At 42.8% G+C, this 24924-nt stretch overlaps 1 protein-coding gene across 3 annotated transcripts in view; it reads left to right on the forward strand.

The window, feature by feature from the left end:
- LOC119498363 (ephrin type-B receptor 1-B) overlaps positions 1-23919 on the forward strand; it is a 168563-nt gene extending 144644 nt beyond the window's left edge. For 2 of the 3 annotated variants that reach the window (XM_037787193.1, XM_037787194.1), the window contains exons 11-16: positions 182-429; positions 2245-2460; positions 14629-14778; positions 17282-17475; positions 18713-18868; positions 19704-23919. In XM_037787193.1, coding sequence (XP_037643121.1) covers positions 182-429; positions 2245-2460; positions 14629-14778; positions 17282-17475; positions 18713-18868; positions 19704-19812 — 1073 coding nt within the window. In that variant the 3' untranslated portion in view covers positions 19813-23919. The remainder of the gene's footprint in view (positions 1-181; positions 430-2244; positions 2461-14628; positions 14779-17281; positions 17476-18712; positions 18869-19703) is intronic. The other variant, XR_005209107.1, reaches the window with a different exon arrangement.
- Positions 23920-24924: the final 1005 nt, after the last annotated feature.

Raw genomic sequence — 24924 nt, forward strand, 5'->3', positions numbered from 1 at the left:
ACTAAATGAAGATCCATAATTTCTGCCAAGGGACGTGAGATGTAAATAAGCTTGATAAATGGATAGATTTAGATCTTGTCAGCTCTACTAATCTTTTGTGTGATTACATTTTGATCAGACAAAAGTAGATCAGTTCTCATTTTTTTTGACAGACTGCACATCTCTCTATTTTCCCCTCTAGGTGAATTCGGGGAGGTGTACAAGGGCCGTTTGAAGCTGCCTGGTAAGAGGGAGATCTATGTAGCTATCAAGACCCTGAAGGCAGGCTACGTGGACAAGCAGAGGCGGGACTTCCTGTCCGAGGCGTCAATCATGGGCCAGTTCGACCACCCGAACATTATCCGTCTGGAGGGTGTAGTCACAAAGAGCCGTCCGGTCATGATCGTCACAGAGTTTATGGAGAATGGCGCCCTTGACTCATTCCTAAGGGTGAGTAATTTCTGCGGACCATAAACTGTGAATAAAGATAGACGACATTACAGCTCTCCAAAAGTGAAGCCAAAACCTCTTGATCGTCCCTTGGTGACTGGCTGCAGTATAAGTCATAAAGCCCGCCTCCTCCATGTTAGCGGATGAGACATGGGCCAAACTAAAAAGTCAAAGTACACATCAAATACATTTTTCCCGAAGATGGTTTCTGTCATTTTAAGTACACGTTTATCACGCTGATGTATGTTCAAGTGTTCATTTTTCTGATTAGTTGGGTTTTAATTAGTTATTTGATGCTATAAAAAAGGGGTGAGACGTCATGATTGGCAGCTGTGTGTCTCTTTCGCTGAAAAGCTGCGGCCGTGCTTGGCTTGCGGTTGGTTCGGGCAGGTGACCTTGATACCGCGGCTCCACCACCCGATCACTACTGCATAGACTCTGGCTCCACTTGGCATCAAAATCTCAAGATAGCAGCTCCCGTATCTGGGATATTTTGGCTTCACTTCTGTACAGTCTATGCTGTGGATACATACATGCACTACGTCATAGAAAGTTGCAAACAGTTAAATGGGGTGATCAAAAGTCATATTCCGTAGTTGAATAGAAACCTTATGGAACTGAGAAGCTGATTGGAAATTAATTGTCCCAGAAACAGAGTCCATGCTAAGAATCCCTCCTAATACAAATTAGAACGAGCCTTCTAAACCTATCTGGTGCCAACAGAGAATATGTTTCATGACAATGAACATGATTTCAATCATTCTTAATTTGAAATTTCCATTAGCTAGCTCTATCGGCCTTTAATTTCTCCATTAATGCCTGGAGCTTTTTAATGGACTCTTCACTCTTTCTTTTATAGTCAGGATTGAGCGGACATACAGCTTAATCAATATTCAACTCGCTTTTCCCCCCCCCCTTCAATCTCATGGATTGCTGTTCTATTCCACTTTGATCTAGGGTGGGTTTAAAGGGGCTCTTTGAAGTTGGCTTTGCTAACCGCCACATCCGACTTGTGTTTCCATCGATCTCCCTTACCCTCTTATTTGTTACTGTGTTTCGGGGGTTCAAAGCTTGCTCTTCAGAGCATTCGCAGAGGGGTAGGGGCACCATGCGTGGATGCTGACGAGATAGATGCCTGCATGCCCGAAAGGAACAATGCTTTAACAACTACAATGGGCAGGTTTGGCTTCAGAAATCCATTTTGCTTATCTAATACAAGTTTCCTCTGGATATTAAGAGGATTCGAAAGGGAATAAACAAGCTTGGGATGTTGGTTTTGTAATAGCAAAGTGTAAACAACAAATGATCAAAAACGAGGGGCAGGAAAAAAATAAACCAACCTGAAATAAGTGAACATAATTACCTGCTCCAGCCTCAAATAGATGGGAAAAGCTGGTAGATTCGCCCACTTATTTCCTATGTACATGCCAGGTCTGACAACACACCTTGTTCCATTGCCACTGTATAAGTGTGCACCCTCTGGCTGTGGCAATAATGATATACTACAAAGTCTTTATAATTCTGGATTGGAGTCCTATTGGGCAGCCTTTCTAAAGACTACATGTGTCTGTATAATACATCAGAAAATAGCACAAACATGTAATTTATTTTGTACTGATAGAAAACAGTATGTATTTGAAATAACAACATTCAAGCCTGGAATACCAAGTAAACCAACATAATTAGTTCACTATCATTAAAAAGCTGTAATATTAGCTGACATCTATCTATCCCCCAGCTATTCTCATTAATGTTAATCGGGCCAAAGATAATATCTAAATCACCGCTTTTATTTGTTTTCTCTTCGTCCTCTAGCAAAATGATGGTCAGTTCACGGTGATCCAGTTAGTGGGGATGATGCGCGGGATCTCAGCTGGGATGAAATATCTCTCAGAAATGAACTACGTCCACCGCGACCTTGCTGCACGAAACATTCTGGTCAACAGCAACCTGGTGTGTAAAGTGTCCGACTTTGGCCTGTCACGCTACCTACAGGACGACACCTCTGATCCCAGCTACACCAGCTCTCTAGTGAGTACAATGTTCAACTTTTATTTTACTAATCCAGTTTTTATCTGATGTAATGTGTCTTGTAATCGTCCAGGTTGTCAATTTGTTATTAACATATGCAGCAATCGAAACATCCTAAAACCATGAGTCTCATGAGTGTTGCCTCTGCGTGACGCTGTCTCATTCTTTTTGAAGGTCTTGGCAACCTTTCACCTTTTCGGTGCCTTTCATTTTATATTAGCTGTCTGTCTTCCTCATCCGCCTTCCTCCTCTTTCCTACACTCTGCAAGTCACAGGTCTGTCACATCTTCATTAGTGTGGAGGCAAGCCTCCTCTGGGAAGGCTCCTCTCTCGTTGACATGCCCAGAGTGCAGGGAAACCAAAGGGCATTGCGGCCTCTCAAACTGACAGCTACCACCCCCTCTCTCTCTCTCTCTCTCTCTCCACCTCCCTCCTCTCTCTCACACTCCTCATTCATTATTACTGGGGCATCATGGGAGGCTTTGGCTCCTCATTAACTCCTCCACACTACAGATCTGTAATTATTAGCAGCCATCGTTAGTTCATCTTCTGCCTCTCCTCTTCCTAATTCAAAACACACTCTTACGCCCTCGCAAACACGCGGCACAGGTCATTAGGACTCCCGGCATGCCTCAGTTTGTGCGTGAGTGTCTGTGTGTGTGAGTGAGCGTATATAAGTGATGATGTGTACACGCACGGTCTGTGTGGGTGTGTGTGTGTGCGGGTCCATGTGCATGTGTCTAGTATCACCTCATTGACTCTGCTTTGAGACTTTGCTGCAAAGATTTGCTTGTTTTACTGCCAATGTATTGTGGGTTGCTACATTTTGTAGACAGTAATGCCGGGATCAGACTACACAATATTTTTGTCTTTGGCGATGTTCATCATGTCAGATATAACGATCACAGCGCCATAAACTCTTGGCAAGACTCCTGGCAAGACCACAACCAATCATGGCACATCGTATTCCACGATCATGCGCGAGTTATTACGTCATCGGGGAGGCGGTTGAAGCAACTGTCAATCATGGTGACAGAAGCGTTGTGTGTGATGCTGGCTGTCTTTTGTTGCGAAAAGAAAGAAAAAACGGTTGTGGAGGACGGTATGGGCTGTCAATACTTCAGTCAGTTTCGTTGTCCCACCTGATAGCAGCAAACTCGGCAACCACATGGATGTATTGGGCATCCCTCCTCCTTTACATCATGTTTGTTGATTACCAAGTGACCTGACTGCGACTGTGCGTTGGAGAGAGCACCTGATTGGTCAACGCAAAGGAACAGGTCCTTGGAGATGTCACACTAGGCGTGTCAAGACGAAAAATAAAGGCCAGACTTTTCCTCAGTGTTTCGTGGGGCGTCCCAGATGTGGCGACGGTTGTCGTCTGCTATGACACTCTACACGAGATAAGAGAATCGATTTTCGCACACAACACTCGCACATTTATCGTTCCCGATCCCCTACGACGCCTATGTCGGGATATAATCGGGCTGATATCGTGTAGTCTGAACCGGGCATAAGGCCTTGTGCAAGCAAAACTGGTCCATAGAGGATAAAGAGCATGTTTCTATATATCATTTTACCTAAAGGTATCATTTTTTTTTTAACTTTCACGTATATTGTAAGTTGTATAAACTTATATCAATATGCTGACAAAAACCATACATTTCTGCCCTACCCTTTTATTTTGCAAGTCACTGAACCACGTCGTGTATTTTACCTGTCCTCCTCTTTTTTTGGGTCACCAGCCTCCAGTGGCCCTACACAACCTAATCTGCCAGTCTTGCCTGGGAGTAGAGATTTTCACTTGTTTCATAAAACCGCCTCGGGGGCTTTCTCTGAAAGTGATTCATTGTATACACTGTGAATTTACAGCATTGTGGTAGCACGGCATATATTATGAATAAATGTGATTATATTATGCCATAAAAAGTTAGTTTCAGAGGTATTTCAACACATGCAAAACTTCAGATCAAAAGCATACAGCCCAATAGCCTGTGAGTCAGTGCTACGCAGATACGAAAAGAGAGTTCTGAAAATAATTTGTCTTCATCTAAATATAGGTGAAGAAACAAAACCCACAATGTACTTTACTTCTATTTTATTTCCTCCTTTGTGGCTGTGCTCAGCTAGAAACTGCTCTTTCTTATTACTTTAGGTTATATGCAAAAGCACGCATGCACAACATACAGTACAGAGAGTGTAAACGATTGGCAGGAGGTGGTAGCCCAGGCGTGAACAGGAAATGTCATAAGGGCCAGAGGAGGCATGGCCTCACGTTGGTGTGGCTAGGAGCTAATTGCTCCCAAGGAATAGCTGGCTTTGTGTGCTTGACCCCTCTGGGCAAACCTTGCTGAATGGGTCTTATTTAGCAACAAAGAGGAGCAGCATCCCTGTTGTCGGTGCAGCTGAGCTTGCTAATAAAACAGGGTGTAAAAGGTGGTGAATTGGATTATAGATTGCAGTCGGCATTTTGATGTTGTTTAATGCAAACAAAGTCTCCTTGAGGGCATTATCTGGAGAGTCAATAGAGCAGGTGAGGTTTGAAGTTTGAACCTGGGGAGCTGTTTTGATGGCAGCACACGGACATTTTTTTTGATGGTGTGTTTTTTTTTTTCCACTGATGGAGATTTTAAAACGAGCACATCAAAGCTTTGGCTGCGTTTCACTTTCATACTCAGCGCTGCCTTATTATCATAAGCATCCAGATGAAATCTTCAGTACTATTTTTGTTCCTTCCAAATCAAGAGAGCAGTTTCATTCATATCGCATAATGAGAGTCCGTCAATATGCCTGTTAAAGTCTTAAATAGAACCAAATGTGATCATCTAATATGAGGACAGTTAGTAAAAAGCTGATTTTGCCGCAGACTTCTCCTGATCCCTCATCCCCCTGTATTCAGGCGGGGAACATGCAAACAAGCGTGGGGGGGGAGTGGGGGCACATATAGGTCCCGCACAGGGTCCTATGTTGTAATTAAGCTATTCACAGTGCCCTTCACTCCTTGACTCCTTCAGCTACGACCCGACGCTAACCAATCAGCGAGCAAGGCTGGCGTGGCAGACAAGGCCGAGGGAATCCGGAAAATTAAATTGCGCTGACATGCAGTGATTTACATCGCCATCGACCTCCTCCTCCAGCAAATTAATCACCTCTTTCCCTCTACTGCTTTTCTAATTTTTCCCCGCAATTCGAGGAACACCAATTACAGTGCCTGTGGTGTGATGCTGGATGTATGGTTAGGAGGACATGCTGGTAATTGTGTTAACCCTGGATGCGGGTTCACTCCGGAGCGATGTTGTGGAGGTTTCAGACAGAAGGGGGCTGTCCTCCCTCTCTGTTGGCTGCTAACCAAAGTCGTGATTAATTAGACTCACAGGACAACGCTCGGACTGCTCTGGTCTTGCTTAGGTGATGTGTGCTAATTAATTTAAAGACTTTAAAGACTGGGTGTTTCATTGCAGACCGCGGCCTTTCTTGTATTTGCATCACTGCCTGATGACATATACATTGGTTGCATGGTTTTAGAAGTAGCCCATAGGAGCATGATCAGAAGTCTAGGTGAGATGTGAGTGACCCCGCTCACCTGACAAAGAAGAGGATTGATTTTTGAACACCCGGCGAACCGAGAAGACTTTCACATTACTCTCTTTATTCACCAATCCATCTATCTGAGGAGCCATCCATCCGTGCATCCATTTATCCATCTTTCCTTTTTTCGCCCAGCTGTCCACTTCTTTTTCCATTTCAAGGCTTTTCCCGCAACACAAAGGCGCATCAGAACGGCGTACTCAGTGTAATGTTTTATTGTGTGGTTTGTGTTCATGGGTGAGTGAAAGTCAGGGATCTGGGCAAGGCCCCTGGGGTTTAATGCACAGTTTGTGGCTAAGATAAAAGAGCAAGTGTGTGTTGATATGTTGTGTGTGTGTGTAAAATCTGGCGTTGTGAGAGTAGCGTGTCAAGTCTATCACAGCTTAGCCACAGGGCCATCGCGAGGACGGCAGGTGTGGGTCAGAAATGTGTGCCTCAGCTGTCGATGTGGAAAGGATGTCATTGCCTTGCATGACGCGCGATGCATATTGTACGTTGTGACTGAGTGTGTATGGATGTGGTTAGAAGTGTGTGTTTGTGCTAGGTACATATATGTCCCCTAGGTACCTTTCTTTGTGTGTGTGTGTGTATACAGGTGTGTGCTTGTTTGTTTGTGTCATTGAGGCTGAGAGGGGTTGAAAGGCGAGGTCACACAGAGCCAGTAACAAAGCTCATCCGTCAAATCCCTGTGACCTGAGTGACATTCTCTCAGCTCCGCTCCGGTGCTCACACTATGTGGACTGCGCTGTTGTTTCTGTCATTTGTCTGTTTTCCATTTGCATCCGTGCCCCTCTCTCTCTCTCTCTCTCTCTCTCTCTCTCTCTCTGGCTTCAGGCCCATGCACTTTTTTGGCTTGTCTATTCAACTTGTACTGAAATATTTATGCACTGCAAGTTAAGGGGACAGAGTCTCTGCGTAAACAAGAAGTGAAATGGGAACACGTCCATATGGACCTATAGCCAGAAGCAAACAAAGGGACTTTGTCTGAAATATATCACATTTGTATGCAAACATTATTATATATTACCACAGCCAATTTCAGGCAAAACGGCAAGTTCATCTACACAAAGATCAGAAAATGAAATGAAATATCTTGCTTATTTATTTATTGACATTTAATGTGAAAGAGATACATTTATCAGAATGTAGGCTAAAAAGCATTTGGATAAGTTGACAGCTGTTTCCACCAAGCCGTTAATAGTGCTTGCATTTAAAATGACCAACCGTAAATACTGATCTCACATTTTGCTCTCTAGTTCACACTACGCCACATGGCAATTAACACTACAGCATTGTCAAAAATGGACATGCTGTAGTCCATTGTTAACACAATGTATTAACAGTGTATTGTTAATACATTTTAATACATTTTAAGATCAAGAGCTTTTGTCTTTATTTCTTGATTTAGGTAAAATGAAGATGTAATCTACTGATTCCCTTTGATGATGCACAGCATACATTGCTGAAGTTCCAAAAATGTTCTTTTAGTTTGTAGTTGGAACAACACAAATTCAGATTCATGTTTTCTCCAACTCTCACTGACTATATTTTGCAGCTGTAGCTTGATATAGTATCAGTTGTGTTGGAAAACAATGTAGGACTGATTCCTCTAAATGCATGAGTTGACATTTGGTTTGATCTGGATGTCGTTGCCATTTCCAACTCCCTTTTTTAAGCTTGGGGAGGGCGTAGACTACATATGGGATAGCACGTAGAGAGTTTCACGCTCTCCTGAACAGATCCTCCACTTCCCCACCCCCCATACTGTAAGTATGAGTCACCACTGCAGTGACCAAGCCTGATCCCCATCTGGCTTCCCACTCGAGTGTCCTGCCAAGCTAGAGTCGCTGCTGCTGGGAATAGAAGCCCAGTCAAGCTCATTCATATTTCCAGCGAAATCCTAAACATGCTACCCTCCCCTGGTTTGTTTTTATCTCTCAGTTTTGTATTTGAAACTAATTAAGATGTTTTCAGGCTAATTTTATTCAGATTGTAGAGTTTAATTTGCGCAGTCGTGGGGCAAGTGCAGCAGCAGAAAATATCCAGGAATGGGAAATGAATATGAATATGGAGGAGGTATAGGTTCAGAAAACAAGAAAGAAAGTAACGTGATCCGCTGCATCAAAGAGGGAGCAACCATCCGAAGCACTCCACCTTGATTTATACCTTCTGTCGTGTTTGCCAGAGTCAGTATAAGGTGGGCATTGATTCGCCATCTGTGGCTGTTGGACTGCATTTGCATCTGAGCAGGATTCACAATGAAGTGGTTTGTGTACAACTAAATCAGTGAAAGAGATACCTTCTCTGTTGGTGAGCCTGTGTCTCCATATAAATACGGACTGCAGTGTTACAAGGTTGGAGATTTAATTTGTTGAATAACCAAAGCAGTAACTTCCAAATAAGAAGCTTTTTAAGATCTTTTTAAGATGACACATTGCTCTCATTAAAGAGGCCTTCATAACTACCTTCCCAGGAGCTTTAACAATATGTGTAACAATATTAGCCTCATCATTAAAGGGAAAATAAGGTCTATTGTGGCCCAATTTGATAAGACCGTCAAAAATGTAATTTCCTATTGTCCACATTTTGTGAAGGAATCCCAGGGCCAAGGTCATAAACTAATATTAGCATGGTTCTTAGTACTTGCTATAGTTTTAATTTGATGGTGCCAGCAGATACCAGATATGTTGAAGACTATTGGTGAGGTTTCCCTGAGGGCGTTGAAATGTCTGTTTAACTGTTGAACACAGTTAGGTGCAGATGATGCTTGATGAGGATAATTGTTTTAAATTTTAGCCTAATAAGTTTAGATGGTACATACGGCCATTTCTATTATATGTTGTATTATTATACAGTATATGCTATAATTAAGAAGGACACAAAAACAGCTGTGAAGGCTACAAAAGTTTTCACAGCCTTCAAGCCAGAGAAGCTTTAACAACCTAAACAGTCTGAAGGAGCTGCACCCAATTCTTTCAAAATAAGCCACTGAATGGCATAGCAAGGACTGTGTGTTTTCTGTGAGGGTGTATTTTAGGCATCGTGATGGAGATGAATAAACATTAATGTTTGCCCAAAGCTACAGCTATAACAGTAAAATATGTGCTGTGTACTAGTTGCCTAGTTGTAAAAATACTGTCTGCAAGTTCACGATTGACAATTGGCTGACAAGAATGAACTGCTGTGTCCTGCACTAACTTTTATTGACCAAGCCAATTTGCTTTTGTATTTGCGACTGAAATGCATAATTCATACACATATGGTCTACATAATCAATTATATTTTTGTTATTGTTGATGGTGAAATGTAGGCATATGGACAGTCATTATGCAGTATGACGGTGGCAGATTTAACACTTGTTTTAAAAAACAATTGGTGCTTGATTTCAGACTGAGGTAGATAATTGCAGATTTCTTACTTTTAGCCAGAGACCATCGATTTTGCTGAAACAACTGTCGTTAGCCGATTTTATCAGCTGCAGTTAGCTGGCTAATTAAGATTAGAGATGCACTGATACCGATACTGGATCGGATATAGGGCCGATACTGGCTCAAACAGCTGGATTGGATATCGGTGACATTTGGGCCGATCTATTCAATTCAGTTCTATGTTTATATACTATATACATTATATACTGTTTAAGTTTTGAGCTATTTGTTGCTGCATTAACAGGGTTTACACTTGAATTGGAATTCCTGATCATTTTGAAGATTTTTTACCAAGTTGCTGGTGTACGATTTATTATTTTAATAATAAATATCAATTCAGTAAATTCATATCTATGTATTTATGTGTTACATTTTGTTTTTTCAAAGTTAGAAAAGCATTTTTTAAAGTCGAGTCTGATGTTGTTTTACACATAAAAAAGAATGAACCCAGTCACTTCCACACAGCGAGGCATACAGCTTATTAATTATACCCTGGTTATCGGATCGGTACTCGGTATCGGCCGATACCCAGAGCCCAGTTATCGCTATCGGTTTTGAGTCTGAAAAAGTTGGATCGGTGCATCCCTAATTAAGATTAAAGTAAACTCCAGGAATTAATGATGAACCACAAATTAAATTTGACAATAAAGAGTATTGAAACAGTTAGTAAGTCCTGAACAGTTTGTTAGAGGGCCAGTTTGTAGGATTTAGGGGGATCTATTAGCAGAAATGGAATATAACAATCATAACTAGGTTTTTATTAGTGTATAATCACCTGAAACTAAGAATTGTTGTGTTTTTGTTAGCTTAGAATGAGCCCTTCATATCTACATAGGGAGCTGGTCCTCTTCATGGAGTCCACCATGTTGCTCCGCCATGTTTCTACAGTAGCCCAGAACAGACAAACCAAACTAGAGAAGGCCTTTTCACGTTTTTGCGTTACCTGAAGGCGACTGTAGTTCTCCGACACGCTTGTGAAAGGGAGGAGTGATATTCAGTTGGTTGCAATCTGCAACCTTGCCACTAGATGCCACTGAATCCTACACACTGCTCCTTTAATGACATAGGAGACTATGACAGTACTTAGATTATTGGGATGCAGTTGTTAAATTACATGATTATCTTATTTCTCAGTTATAAGCACATTCTCTAAATAATAAGAGATACATGAAACTTCACTCACGACACTAAAATAGTACGATATCTGTTTCTGTCTTGCTGTACTGTGCTGTCATTTCTACTGTAACCTGACTGGATTTCAGTTCCTCGCAGCAATTATTTTTGAAATGGGATCAGAATGCTACAGACAGAAGGTTCCCGGCGAAATGAAGCATACATATTTTAATCTTGATCACAATTTCATTTTTTTCCAGAAGTAGAGCAATTATGGAAGACTATTCTTGGGTGTATGGCATTTTTTCATTCCCTTCTGTTATCTTCCCACGCAGTATAGAGACATTTTCAGAATCCGTTTGTTAATCAAATCTAAAAAAACAAAACAATTCCCAGCCTATAATGTGAGACTGTTTGGGAACACAAAATAAAACTTTGACAAATGCTTTCCTCAAGTTTTGCATGACTCCATTGTATATATGGTGAAAGACCTGTGTCTGTCTCTCTGCCAGACATTCCCATGGGTGTCTGAGAAACCAACATCTCCGTCACCAACCCCCACCCCTTTTTTTTTCTTCTCTTGTTCTCCCCATCACTCCATATCATTCTTCCTCTCCAGGCCTCTCTCCATCTCTCTCACTATATTTGGGCAGACATCCAGGGCAGATCGTTCCTCTCAGGATTTCATTAAAAGGATGTTGATGGAGCACTCTCCCCAGCCTAAGTAAATGTGCTCAAGTCCATTTGAGTGCGCATTGTTTGGAGATGGATAACTGGTGTTGGAGGAGTAAAGGAAAGGAGAGGAGGGAATGGGGGAGGAAAAAGAAGACAGGGAGAGGGAGATCTACATATTTGTCTTCCAGATGAAGGAGAAAGTTTATTTGGAATCTCTAAATAGCTTCTGTGAAGTGAAAACTCGGATTAAAAACAACCAAACACTGGACTCTTCTTTTTCAATTACAGTACGTTTTTTTCTGGGACATTGCTGCGTGTTAGTGATGATGTTAGTTCATTGTACTCTGACAGGTATATTTACTTCATTCTGCAGCAGCATGCTAGTGACAGTCTACATGAAGGTAACTGGCACATTGGTGGATGGATAGCTTAAGCGACTGCAAGACATGACAGGTGTTTCATATCGTTGTTATGTGTATCAGTGCACACACATTATCGAGCCAATAGACCATAACAGACACCAGTAAGTACCCACATTACCTGGCCACCACATGTTTATCCTTCATCTTTCTGGACCTGGCTGTCACGGTAACACGCTCGTCTCACCTTGATACCTCTTAACCTGACATTCCCTGCACATCTCTGTTGCAGTCGCACTCCAGACATGTCGCTACAGCTGTCACAACTGGTCACCGCCTGTCACAGGCGGTCACAACCAGGTGGAACCAATACTGTAATCTCATTCTGGTGACATTAGGGTTCACAGCACACTCTAGCACACTTGCTCTAGATGGGAATTTTGTGTGCAAACATGGCTGGATGTGCCGTCCACATGCCTTGTGTGGAAATTAGACAAAGAAAAAAAATGTCACAGAGTGTGGGAAATGGGGGAAAATTTTCTTTGACAGCAGATGGTAAGGTATCTTTGTGGCACATTTATTTCAGGTTTTCACGCCCTTGTGGCCACTCGCTTCTTCTTCACTGTGCCAACATTCATCAACCAGAAAATAGACCCATCCAGTATCTCTGGAGAATCAGGCACTGTATGTCACCCACTTTATTTATTATCAAGGGAGTTTTGCGAAAGTGTCACTTGATATCATTACAGATTACTCCTCTCAAGGCCCTAGAAGTTCTGCCGCTGCAGTGGCTGTGCTACATACTGGCTTATCTACACACATTCTGAGTTAACTGTCCGAGATAATAGGAGTGTGTGAATTCTGTTTCAGGGGCGATATTTCACTTCAAGGCAAACAGAAAACAGCTTGTTCCTTTTTCAGTAGCCAGCACAATATAGCATATCCAAAGAGCTCTCCCCATGCTTCGAGGCTTCACAAAGCACTCCTGCTTTTGTGTTGACATTAGGTCTGTTTTAATTCCCATCATCACTTCTACTACCCCCCGACTCATTTCCTGTGGTGTTAACGCTCTTTTTACTTGTGAAAAAAAAAAGCTCCAATGCTTTTTTATTATGTTTTTGCCTTCTTCCCTGTATGCAAGAGCTGTTCAGCACTTCATGTTATTAAAGCAGGATTTTGGCGGAGCTATCACTGGCCCACAGCAGTAATTACTAAGGGTTTGCATAGCTGCCTCTGACTCACCCGCCTTGGAAATGTTATTACTAAAGGTCTGTCTCATTGGAGGCGCGCAGGGACCTTCTTGTGAAGCCTGTGTCTTTGCTCAGGCCATTCCAGCGACACTCAGCTCATATCCCCAACAGGGTCCTAGGGCATGAGACCAGATGTAGCAAGCGAGGGAGGGGAGTAAGCGAGTAATGATAAAGAGAGGCTGTAATAGACAGCGTTTGGCTTGGAGCGGCAATTTTTTTCGTGTTATTCTGCGTTTTATTTCTTCGTTTTTCATCTTTTGTATGTTCGTCCAAATAAAATAATTGACTTGAAGCATTGCCCCTGACAGAATAACAGATGAAGAAGACGGGAATTGGCCCTTTTAGTTTTTTCATCGCAAAGATATTGGGCTGGTATCTGTGTAGCTCCATTTGCCCTTAGACAAAAGAAAGGGCAAGAGAAAGTGTCCTGGGGTCTTAGATTAGATGAAACGATTCAGATATGAACTAGTCTGAGAGATATGAGAGAAGCATTGAAGTCGCTGGGGCTTAGAGTATTGATCTCTTCCTCTCCGTATTTCTTTCTTCTTTTTCTCTCATTTTCTCTGTCGGTCACACACTCAGACAACCACACACTGCACCATTCCTAATTCCTTCAATGCTTCATGTGTTTTTTCTACACTGGCTGCATGGTGTGCTCAGTGAGAGCTGAGTGTTGCCTCTGCGTCTTGCAGTGTGTCTTGATAGCAAGTCTCCATTCAGGGTCAGATGTTAAATCTCTTTTCAGGGTCAGCAGCCTCTCAAAGGTCAAACCCTAAAGAGGTGCTCGTTAATGAGCTCAGCCTCTCTACCTCTGCGGTGCCACACAGCGCTGACCTGTAACACCTACAGTATAGATGCACACATACAGGAATACACACAAGTAAAGCTGTTCATGATTATTCCAGTCCAGCCTTTCAAACATCCGCCTGCAGTATGGAAACACGGCAGAAGAACCATTTTCTCCGTCTCTCATTCTCTTCACTAATCTCTCGTTTCCCTCTCTGTCTCTTTTTCTTCTTCCCTCCCCCTCGCTCTCTCTCTGATTTCTCTCTTTCTCTCAGAGAGCGAGGAGAAAACAGGGTGGTCTGTGTAGGTTGCTCTCTGGGTTTGGGTTTGTTTCCAGCAGCGGCTTATCTGCAAATGCTCAGGTTTAGCTAATTGGCATTATTAAACTAGTGGCGAGCTCAACTCAGATATAAGGGGAGGTGCTGTTGGGGGGGGTGGGTGTGTTTGTGTGCGTGGGTGTGCACGCACAATCGTCTATGTCTGTGCCTGTGCATATGTTCCCAACTGTGTCTATATGTGTGTGTGTGGAATTTTAAATAAGCAGCTGTCAATTTCAGTCAACAGGGCGCGTGGCATGCCTGAGGCCCAGGTAGCCCAATTACAGGCAGACACGCTCGATGTACGAGCAGAAGCCCAGGCCTATCTTCCTTTATTCAAACGCGGCTGTGGGAAAGCAGACGCTAAATGTGATGTTGGTCGATGTGTGAAGGGCGAACACTGTTGGGAGCCACTGCTGAGACACAGGCAGGATCTTGTGTATGTTTTGGCTGCTGGAGTATTGATACTGGGTGGATGGGGGGTGATAAAGAGTTAGAGTAGGACGGCTGAGGCGAGCACAGTGGTATTGAGGGTAATGGCTGACTTTAATGTGTTACAACTGAAATGAATGAGGCCAATAAACTGTTTCGGAACTCTGACATTTCTTTCATTTCACCTTCTGCCCCTTTTGTTCCTCTCTGCTCTCCTCAGGGTGGGAAGATCCCAGTGAGGTGGACAGCACCAGAAGCCATCGCTTACAGGAAGTTCACCTCAGCCAGTGACGTGTGGAGCTACGGCATCGTCATGTGGGAAGTAATGTCATTTGGAGAGAGGCCTTACTGGGACATGTCCAACCAGGATGTAAGTGTTTATTTGTAAACATCAAAAAACCCATGATGTATTTCTTTTTGAAAAATGTTGGGGCAGAACATGATAGACATAGATAGTGAGCAATTATTGGGCTGTCAGTTATGGAGAGAAAGCTGGCGGCAACCTCCGGGTCTGAAAAGTGAAGCCAACGCGGAAGTGCCTTAAACTTGTATTCTATCCAATAGCCAGCAGGGGGCGACTCCTCTGGTTGCAAAAAGAAGTCTGATTGTATAAAAGTCTATGAGAAAATGACCCTACTTCTCACTTGATTTACAGTATTACCTCAGTAAACATTGTAAACATGAGTTTATGGTCTCATTCGCTAGTTTTAAGTCTTTTACAATACAGCATGATGTTCATTTAGTAAATTATGGTCCCATTTAGAGTCAAATAGAGCATAAAGCAGGGTATGCTTTAGGACGTGGCTACCTTGTGATTGACAGGTCACTTCCACGGCGTTGTCCGGTCTGGGAGTTATCTGTGTTTTTGTTTTACATCTTTAACCTTTTCACAGTGTGTTTTCAATTCAGGAAAGTTAATTGTAAAATTTTGGTCGCCTAAAAATGTCTTATTCAGCGTTCGGTTGTACTTAGCTCCACCCTCTCGTGTCACTTCTGGTTGCAAAAAAACCTGGCGACGGCCAAAATGCCGAACTTGAGGCTTAGAAAGCGTATTTTAAGAGAGAAAGGCAGTTCTATTTGATGAGACAGGGTCCCCACTGAAAGATGCACCTGTTTCTAGAAAGAAGCAGTTTTCCAGGGAGTTAAAGTGTCCGTTTCATTGGATCTTTGAGAAAGATTATAAAAAGGAACATTTAAGTTGAGTGTAAAAAACAAGTTTGAATCTGAATAAACTGCCTCATTAATAGGACGGCCATTTCCGTACAGATGTGGTTATACTGTCTTTCCACCCCATAGATACACAATCAAGGATAAGTCATGAGAGAGGAAGCTGTAATAAATCACACGTTTTTATCAGCTCCCATCTCGTAGCATCATCACTGAAGATGTCCTTGACTCTGACTTTGAAAGCAGACTTATTATGGACACAGTCTCACACCACTCTCTTTCCTTCCTGGCCAGCTTTTGAGAGCAATGAATGATTGCTGAGAGCTCCGCTTTGTTCCCCATGTCCGTTTGGATAAGGTCCACGAACACAGACTCCAACAAACACACAGGCACCAACACAAACACACACAACCGTTGGAAATAGTCCCATACTATGAGGTCTCTCTCCCTAAGCTCCCTTAGTGAGACAACCAGCCAACCATCAGGCCTCTATGGACCCCGCTCCACAAGGACCGTCCAACCCAGCAGATGTTGCCTCAGTGGGCCAGCAGCAAACACTGCCTGGTGGGACTAATGCAGAGAGGAGGACTGGCACCGCTCAGCATGTCCGGCTGCTCAGTCCACGCACACGCACACACTCACACACACAACCACTTCTCCATATGCACCATTTGTCAAGATTGTGCTGAGTTGCACTCAACTCCAGGGTGGAGTTGGCAACCTACAGAGCAGCCTCTAATTTTTAATGATAGTATCTTTTACACTTGATTTCACACCAGACCCTTATCTCGCAACTATGCATTTTTAAGAAAAGATTACATCTACAGACAGTGTGGATATATGGATGTGGGTGAGAGCAAGGTCCATCAATGTGCAATGCAGCAATCTGGGCAATCTTTAGTGTTTGATAGTGTTTTAAGAAGTGGCTTCATAGCTGCAGATTAAGCATTTTTTACTTTGGTGTAATATATTTATTTGGACTTTATTGTTTGTATATTTATCACAAACCAAACATTATAGCTAACAAACAGTGTGTGAAGTTGTGACGGGTGAATTATAGGTACTCCACTTCTGCCTAAGTCTCCAAATCTGCCTCAAGTTCTGATCAAACTTCGTTCAACTCTTCCGAAACACTTCACTCTAACCTCTGACTACCCTGAAACTCTTAGTCGTAGCTTCTCTCTAACAAGGCCAGGATAGGCTGCGCAGCTTTTTAAAAGACATGTGTCAAGTGGCTGTGTTTCACAGCGTTAATTGTATGCAATCTGCCTGTTCCCCAGCGACTTCTTTCCACAGTGACACTGCCTCTCAGTCTCTTTCCTCGCTCTGTCCTCCAGGAGTGGCATGTGATTGGCTGGAGTCAAGAGGAAGGGCACGTCGGCCTGAATGCTAACTGTCTCTTGAGTGACCTGAGGGAGTGTGACTGTATGGGGCAGGGGTGGGCTGTTGTTGAGGCAGGGATGAGCGTGTCAGGATTACAGAGTGGATGAGCTTAATGTCATTAGTCACTGCAAACTCAAATTAGTATTTTGTTTTTAATGAGGTATATTATTGACAACCAGCCAGCTGGTAGAAAAACACTACAACTGACAGCAATTAGTTGTAATTACTGTATACAGTGTGGTATATGATATAGAATTATCCGCAATCTTAAACTCGGAATAGATAACAACCCGAGTTCTCCTTCCCACCCTATCTCCCCCCAGGTGATTAACGCCATCGAACAGGACTACCGTCTGCCGCCGCCTATGGACTGCCCCAGTGCTCTGCACCAGTTGATGCTGGACTGTTGGCAGAAGGACCGTAACGTACGACCCCGCTTCGCCGACATCGTCAGCACCCTGGACAAGATGATCCGTAACCCCACCAGCCTCAAAGCGGTAGCCAACATCCCTGCAGTGTGAGTAAAAAAAGCACATTTTCAACAGCGCATGATACATGCACTCACCCTGAAGTGGACATTAAGTATACAGAAATATGCTTTTCATCTGTTTATACAGTATTTACACATGCTGTCTGCACAAACTATCCAGTGCGCACATGTTTACTTTTTATCCCCTCATAAAATAAACATGAATTTATTACTGTTGATTGCATCGAAACCTGAACTTTTCCTCCCCAGGATTTTGTTTTTCCTGCTGCTTAGAAGTCTCCCACCAATCCACACCCCCATATTGGCTTTAGCAAGTTCAATTTTTCCACTCTTTGTGATGTTTTTCACCCCATAATGATAGAGCAAAAACATGTTTTTAGAAAAATGAAAACATACAGAAACATCTAATTTACATACATATTCAGAATGTTTATTCGTTAGAGTCGAGTCACCATTGGCCTTGATTTGCTTTGAGTGTTATTGGGTATGATTTTGCCCGTTCTGCACACCTTGTTTGGGGGAATTTCTTCCGCCTTTCCTCGAAGGATCCTATCAAGCTCGGCCAGATTGGATGTGGACTTTCTGTGAACTGCGAGCTTCAGGTTTCTCCGCAGATTTTCCGTTCCAATTTCCGGGCTTTGGCTGGGCCACTGAGGGTCATTCAGAGACTTGTCCTGGAGCCACTTGTTTTGGCTACATGCTTTTTGTGCTGCTGCCATGTTGAAAGGTGAACTTTAGGCCCTGTGTGAGTTTGTGCAATGGAGCATGTTTTTCTTCAAGGTCCCTCCTTTATTTAGCTCAGTTCACCGTTTCTTTTATTGTGACCAGTTTCCTAATAGCTGATACAGAGAAACATCACCATAGGGATATTATCGACCAATGAGTGGTGTCTTCGTTTTTGCCGGTTGCAGCACTTGGCATTCAGGCCAATGAGTGGAGGTTTTCTCTATTGATACAAGAGAATCTTTTATACACTTTTTGCTCTTTTAAAACATTTGAATAGATAGATAGAGAGATAGATAGATAGATAGATAGATAGAGGGATCAGACGCTTTCCAAAGTCAATATTCAGACAGTACATACATGCACACTTTCTCCTTCTCCATCTTGCATCCTCTCACACACACCTACGTAAAAGCCATGACCACAGTTCCTCTCCTTCTCTTCAAATCCTCAAATCAATCCTCCTTTCCTTAATATTGCATCAAAGCCCTGCTCTATACTTACCTCCTCTTACCCCCCTTCTTCCCTCTCCCTCCTGCAGGCCTTCTCAGCCACTGTTGGACAGATCCATACCTGACTTCAACACTTTCAGCTCAGTAGAGGACTGGCTCGCCGCCATCAAGATGAGCCAGTACAGAGACAACTTCCTCAACTCAGGCTTTACCTCCCTGCAGCTGGTGGCGCAAATGACCTCAGAGTGAGTTCACCTGCTCTTGTGCAATTGAAGAGCTCTGAACCCATATGGCACTTGATGGGCACACTTGTATAAAATGACTCAACGTCAAGTGCATGTATTTTTAGCGTGAATGCGCCCAGTGACTCAAGTCTTTGAATGATTGCATTGAAGTAAAGCCTGTATGGGTAACACGCAAATATATATCTCATTATAACAGGAAATAACATGGTCATTGTGGTAAAAATATTTCTGAAATCTGTGCTCTTCAAGTATTATGACTAATAATTAAGGATTTTCTATGAACAATTTTCCAAAGGATGTAAATCCTTTAAAAGCACACTTCTAAGAGGCATATTTATTCGCTGCTGTTTATGTGGAGTGTGGCATGGGTCATGACAGCATTTCTTGCAGCACTTGTGGTACCAATAGACACGCATATTGCTCTTCATTTATTTTAATTAACAATATTGCTTGGTTTACAAATTTATGTGAAACCGTAAAACCATTCTAACATTTTTTATTAAAAATGTATGCTTGGGGCTTTGTGGCATTTATGCAGTCTCTTTGCAATGCAAAGCAACATGCATTACCGAGTCTTCTCTCAAGTGATGGAATTAATTTTGTAAATTTGTGTTTTCTGTTCGTCGCCACTAGCTTTCCACCCTGAAATTGCCCTTTCATTTATTATGATGCTAGGACTATAAATGCACCAGAAAATGATTTTGTTTTGCTAGTATGATCACTTCATACTCAAATAATCCATTCCATCTTCAATGTGATGGAAAGCTTTTCATCTACTGCTTCAAAATATGTTCTTGCCTTTCAATTTTCTTTCTCTCTGCCTTTTTCTCTCAAGGGACTTGCTGAGAATAGGAGTGACCCTGGCAGGCCACCAGAAGAAGATCCTCAGTAATATCCAGTCCATGAGGGTGCAGATGAGCCAGTCACCCACGACTATGGCATGACTACAGGGGGCGCTGTGCCACGGAGCGGGCAGCATTCGCAGGACCAACAACAATGGCAGCCCTCGAATGACCCCCGATCCATCGGAACGCGCCAGAGTCGAGACTATTGTCTTAATCTAATCCACTACCATGACAACAGGAGACCAGGGTCTACACTATCACATGGTTATCACACTTCATGCAATCCGCGCCAGGAGTTCAGGGTCCAGACTTGATGCTGTTTCTCCATGTATCCACAATATGAAGACAGATATCAGTCGCTGTGGTTATGGACTGCCATTCATGTCATTGTAAACCAAAATAACTCCCAACAATCCGACATCGACACAGGGAATCTCTCACAATCTCAGACTGTATGGTAAAACGAGTGATATTGTACTTCTATATTATCTGGACTAGAAGATGTTAAAATTGTAAACCGAAGTGTGAGACATTTAGAAACAACGTGTGACCTGTGATTTTACCGTCGTCAATGTGTGCAATGAAGATGCCTTGACACTGGCCAGAAATAAGTCCCGGAAGAAAAAGCAATTACCACTAGGAATAATTAGAGGGAGAAGAATACAGGGATGTACAGTGGAGCACCATTTTCAACTTTCACGTCATCTTTTTGCTCGTTTGAAGAATTTGAAAAATGTATTGTAAACGGACTGGTCGAAAATTCAGAGCCAGTTTTATTTTTTGTCTTTTACCATCTTGTTTGTTTGTTTTTTATCACTATAGCAAGATGCCGCCCACTCGTATTTTAACTTTAACACTACCTGTGGAGTCCTGGGTGGAAGGCCTTGCCAAAGGACTTCTTAACCAGCCCCACCCAGATTCAGAGAATATAAATATGTTTATCTCTTGCTAAATATGATTATATCTTTCATAATAAACCTTCATATTGAAGGTGATATGTATGAATATGTATGTACAGAACTCTCTGCTTGCATTTTTGGCAAAGACATGTTTGTTGACTAGATTGTGATAGACACATGCAATGTGTAGATTCCCTACGGCGCCCCGGTTCCCTTCGGACGGCCGAACAACGGACACTGGGTTGTACGTCTCCCTGTTCCAGGGGCACAAGGACAATCCTGACTGAATCTTAACCTGAGGAAAACATTAAAGGAATTGTGGGCAAAGAATTGGTATTGTAGATCTATATGAAAATTGCTGTAGGAGTTAAAATAATTGACAAAATATCCATTTATTGGAGATCATGTTTAATGTGGGTGTACACATGCTGTCTCTTGCTGGTGAGCACTTACTTGTACAGATATGTTTTATGTTTTTATTTCTTTTTGTTCTGTTGCTGTTTGTTTGTGTTGGGAAAGCTCAGCAACATCCAGAGGGGGAAGGAAACTCCACGCTTCGGCCCGGCCCAAATCCATGGTAAATACCCGCTGATCACACAAGAAGAAAACATAACATCAAATTGCTCTGTATCTATTAGATTTTATTTCAGGCAAATCCAGTTAGTCTTTCTCATGGGTGCTGCAAATATCTTGGGCAAGGCAAGATTCGCTGCAAGTTTGAAATGCATAGGAGAGTAGCGAATCACAGCACTGGAAATTGGAGTGAATCAGCATCGCAGTGAAAGTGAACATCTGGGCTGAGGTTTGCCAACAGACGCCTGATGCCATTCCTATGAACGGGCAGGCTTAAACAGCCCACACGGGCACACTGCTCACAGTGTAGCCAAAACCTTCCATAGACTGCTGTAGCTAAGCTGCTGAGTAAATCTATGCACTCTCACTGTATGCTGCTGCCATATGGGAAGGCAGGTTGAGCGCAAACGCTGTTGTGCTACAGAGAGTTTCGCGCATATATGATTCTCTCCATAAGTCTTAGCTGCAGGAATTTGTGTTTGGAAATGCACTCGTTGGTAGTATTTGATTGCAAGATGTCTACATTGTTCCCGAGGGATGCTGCGGATGACTGTCTGTGAAATTACACTGCACTATTTTGGAATATATTTTGAGGATAGTTCTGGATAGTGCACAAGGATGATTTCTCTTTTTTATAGTCTGGGGATGGTCTCTCATGATTGCAGTGTGATTGGTCTGTGCAATGAGACGGTGTCAGGACAGCTTGGTGATGAGTAGTGGTGGTTTTTGCTTACTTTCTTTCCGTCTAGCAGGTCGCATGCTTCAGGCTCAGAGTTTGGGAAAGCTATGAGGAATTGTTATATTTCATAAATCAAGTTTTGTCAAGTGTTGATGAAATACTACCAACAACACTGACCTTTAAAAGTGGAGGCAAACCGACCTGAATGTTCCTGGGGTAATATTCCTTTGACATGCAACCATGGCAGCAAAGTCTCTTAGCTCACAGACAATTATCATGAGCTATTGTACTATCAACTCTTTGCAGTAGCTTGTGACCCTGCTGAAATCCCTTTTGGCCCTATTTGAAGAGACATGAGTGAAGACGGTTATAACCACCTTGCATCCAAAATTAGAAATTGATGGCAGACCCATTAGCAGATTATTAAGTATACTCACCCCCCTCAAGTCATCCTCCTCCTCTGTCTGTCCTGCCCTCTCTGCCTGGCTACTCCCGCTAGCTGGCACATCTCCAGCTCATTCATCCTGGGTGTAACCAAGCTGTCCTGGGCTGGGCTGGGCTGGGTTGGGCCAGGGCCGCCCCGGCCTGAGAAATGGTTGGCTCCATGCTCCAGTGGGCCCAGGCAGGGGTGTGAGCACCTGCCGGGACCCCCATCTGACAGGCATCTGATCAGCCACGGGGAGGGAGACTGATGGGACCGTTAAAAAACAAATACACACACACACACACACTAAAGAACCCTCAATTATGTTATGCCCACGTCTGGTTTCCAGCCTGATGCTTAATGAAGAGAAAGTGGGCAGAGAGCCGACAGAGTGCGTGTGCATATGTGATAGAAAGAGGGGGGATGAGTCAGTTTACAGGAGGGTGGGGGTCACAGGACAGACGTGGCATAAAGACGGGATGTTAGATGAAAGTCAGAAAGTTAGCTCTTTGATGTGAATCAGCCCCTTTCTTCTGGCAGCGCGGTTTATGTGGCAACATCTTTGTCATTGTATAATTTCTTTTGGTTTAGTTTGGTAACGGAACATACCGTAATCAAGCAACTGGTTTGCCTCATGGGCAAAATCAATTGCTTTCTCTTTTTCCATTTATCAATATAATAATAATCACATGCTTCTTGAGATTGGCATAAATCCCTCTCGCTGAAGCCAATGATTCAATTTGAATGCATTAGTCCTCTATTCAGCTCAGCCTCGTGTATTTGCTTTTCACCCCAAGAGCCTGTGAATGAGATGATAGAATGTATTCATTATGCAACAGTGTAATTCTCCATTTGCTCTGTTTGTCTTTCTAAATATCTGACTGTAATGACACTCCAGTGTGATGAATGGAGAGGCGGGTCGCCATCCCTCTCTGCAAAGCCGCTTTTGTATGGAAGCCATTCATCACACACTGATACAAAACACAAGAACAGAGCTTGTTAAATGTTTCACGGTGCCGTAACTGTCGGAGAAGTGACCAACGATCCTTTTAGTAGCTGATACCATGCCTATCATTTATAGGTCAGAACCGTATAGAAGCCGTGTTCACCTGAAAACGGCCTGACACGACACCCTACAAAACTACTTATTAAACTACTCCATTCTCTTTCTTTCCCCTTCTGTTTCAGACTGTGGACTCAAAGATTTACACACATATAAAACAGCATATACACAACACAATTTCACATGCACACACACACCATGAACACTTGCTGTGGGCAGCCAGTGGGCAGGAAGAACAGAGAGACCTTTCCAGGATACCAGTCACAACCTCCCCCTATGGTACACAATGGATGAGGAAGCTGAATATGAGTGTGCACATGTCATAGTTTGTTTATTTGTGTGCAGGAGAGTGAATGTTTGTGTGTGTGCGTAGCGGGCACATTTGTGTGTACAGACATTTATGTGTGCACAGGTACATTGTTTAAGTTTTCCTCTTTTTTTTTGTTTCTGTATAGCTACAGTACCACTTGTAAATTGTGACAAGTACGTGTCAAGAGTTTGTAAGCTGTAACTTTCTGAGAACTATTGTACTAAAAATGCACTCAATAAACGCCTTGGAAAACAAGTCAATCACTTTATGGTCTGTGACTCAATGGGCTATAATTCTGTTTTCATTAATGGTGAGTCAAGAAAGCGGATAGGAAGGGTTATTATCCAGCAACACTACTGTCAGCGCTGTGCGTGAGCGTGACGTCTAATGCTTGGTTTCATATTAGCTAAGGAAATAAACAGCATTTTGTCAGCGCCGGGTCTGGCTGGCAGCACGTGTTAAAAGCCATCAGCCACTAATAAACGAGCCGTCACTCGGATGACACGCAAACCCAAAAAATGACTCTCTAAGAAAAGTGACAATATTTTGACAAACTAGCAGAAATTATCCTCCCGTCTAACTCTCGTAACACACTTGCACACACACATGCGTACAAATACACGAGCAGTCACAGCAGTCTCGTAAATTCCAGTTGCCACTGAGACTTTTAGAGCACTTCACACACTGGAAAGCGTGTTGCACAGTAATGATATGGTTAATGAGGTGAGTCGAAAGATGTGGGGATGTATCCAGCTCTTAGCGTTCCCCCCATAACTGTTTATTGACTCTAATTGATTGATAATATCCAGCTTCATATTATAGCGAAGAGACTGCTGTGCCAAACCGAGGAAGCCAACAAGATTCATGAAACAGTTAATTTTCTAGTCTTTTTAAGTTTGTGATGTTCACTCTCACTTTGTCCTTTTACGAGGGCATATGCAAGGATGTCACTGAAGAAGTGGTGAAAGCGTCTGCTGTTTTCCTACAAATCTTTTGATGTAGTGTTGATGAAAATGTGGAGATTTTTTAAGTAAAGAGTAACTTTACACCAGGCTGAAAAGGAGCCTGTCGCTGTCATTTCTGGTTGAAAGTTTCAAATCTGTTTTTACCTTTACTCCATGTCTGGTTAGGTGTGCCTGTAACCACACCCAACAGTGATGTCACAGGGTCCTGTACGTTTAGTATGCTTAGAAGTTAAACCTCTGGAGGTAAGAAGAAACAGATTTTCACAGGGTGTTATCTTACTCTTTATGTTAAAATGTC

Source organism: Sebastes umbrosus, chromosome 12 (genome assembly GCF_015220745.1).
Source record: "Sebastes umbrosus isolate fSebUmb1 chromosome 12, fSebUmb1.pri, whole genome shotgun sequence".
NCBI classification, from domain to species: Eukaryota; Metazoa; Chordata; class Actinopteri; order Perciformes; family Sebastidae; genus Sebastes; species Sebastes umbrosus.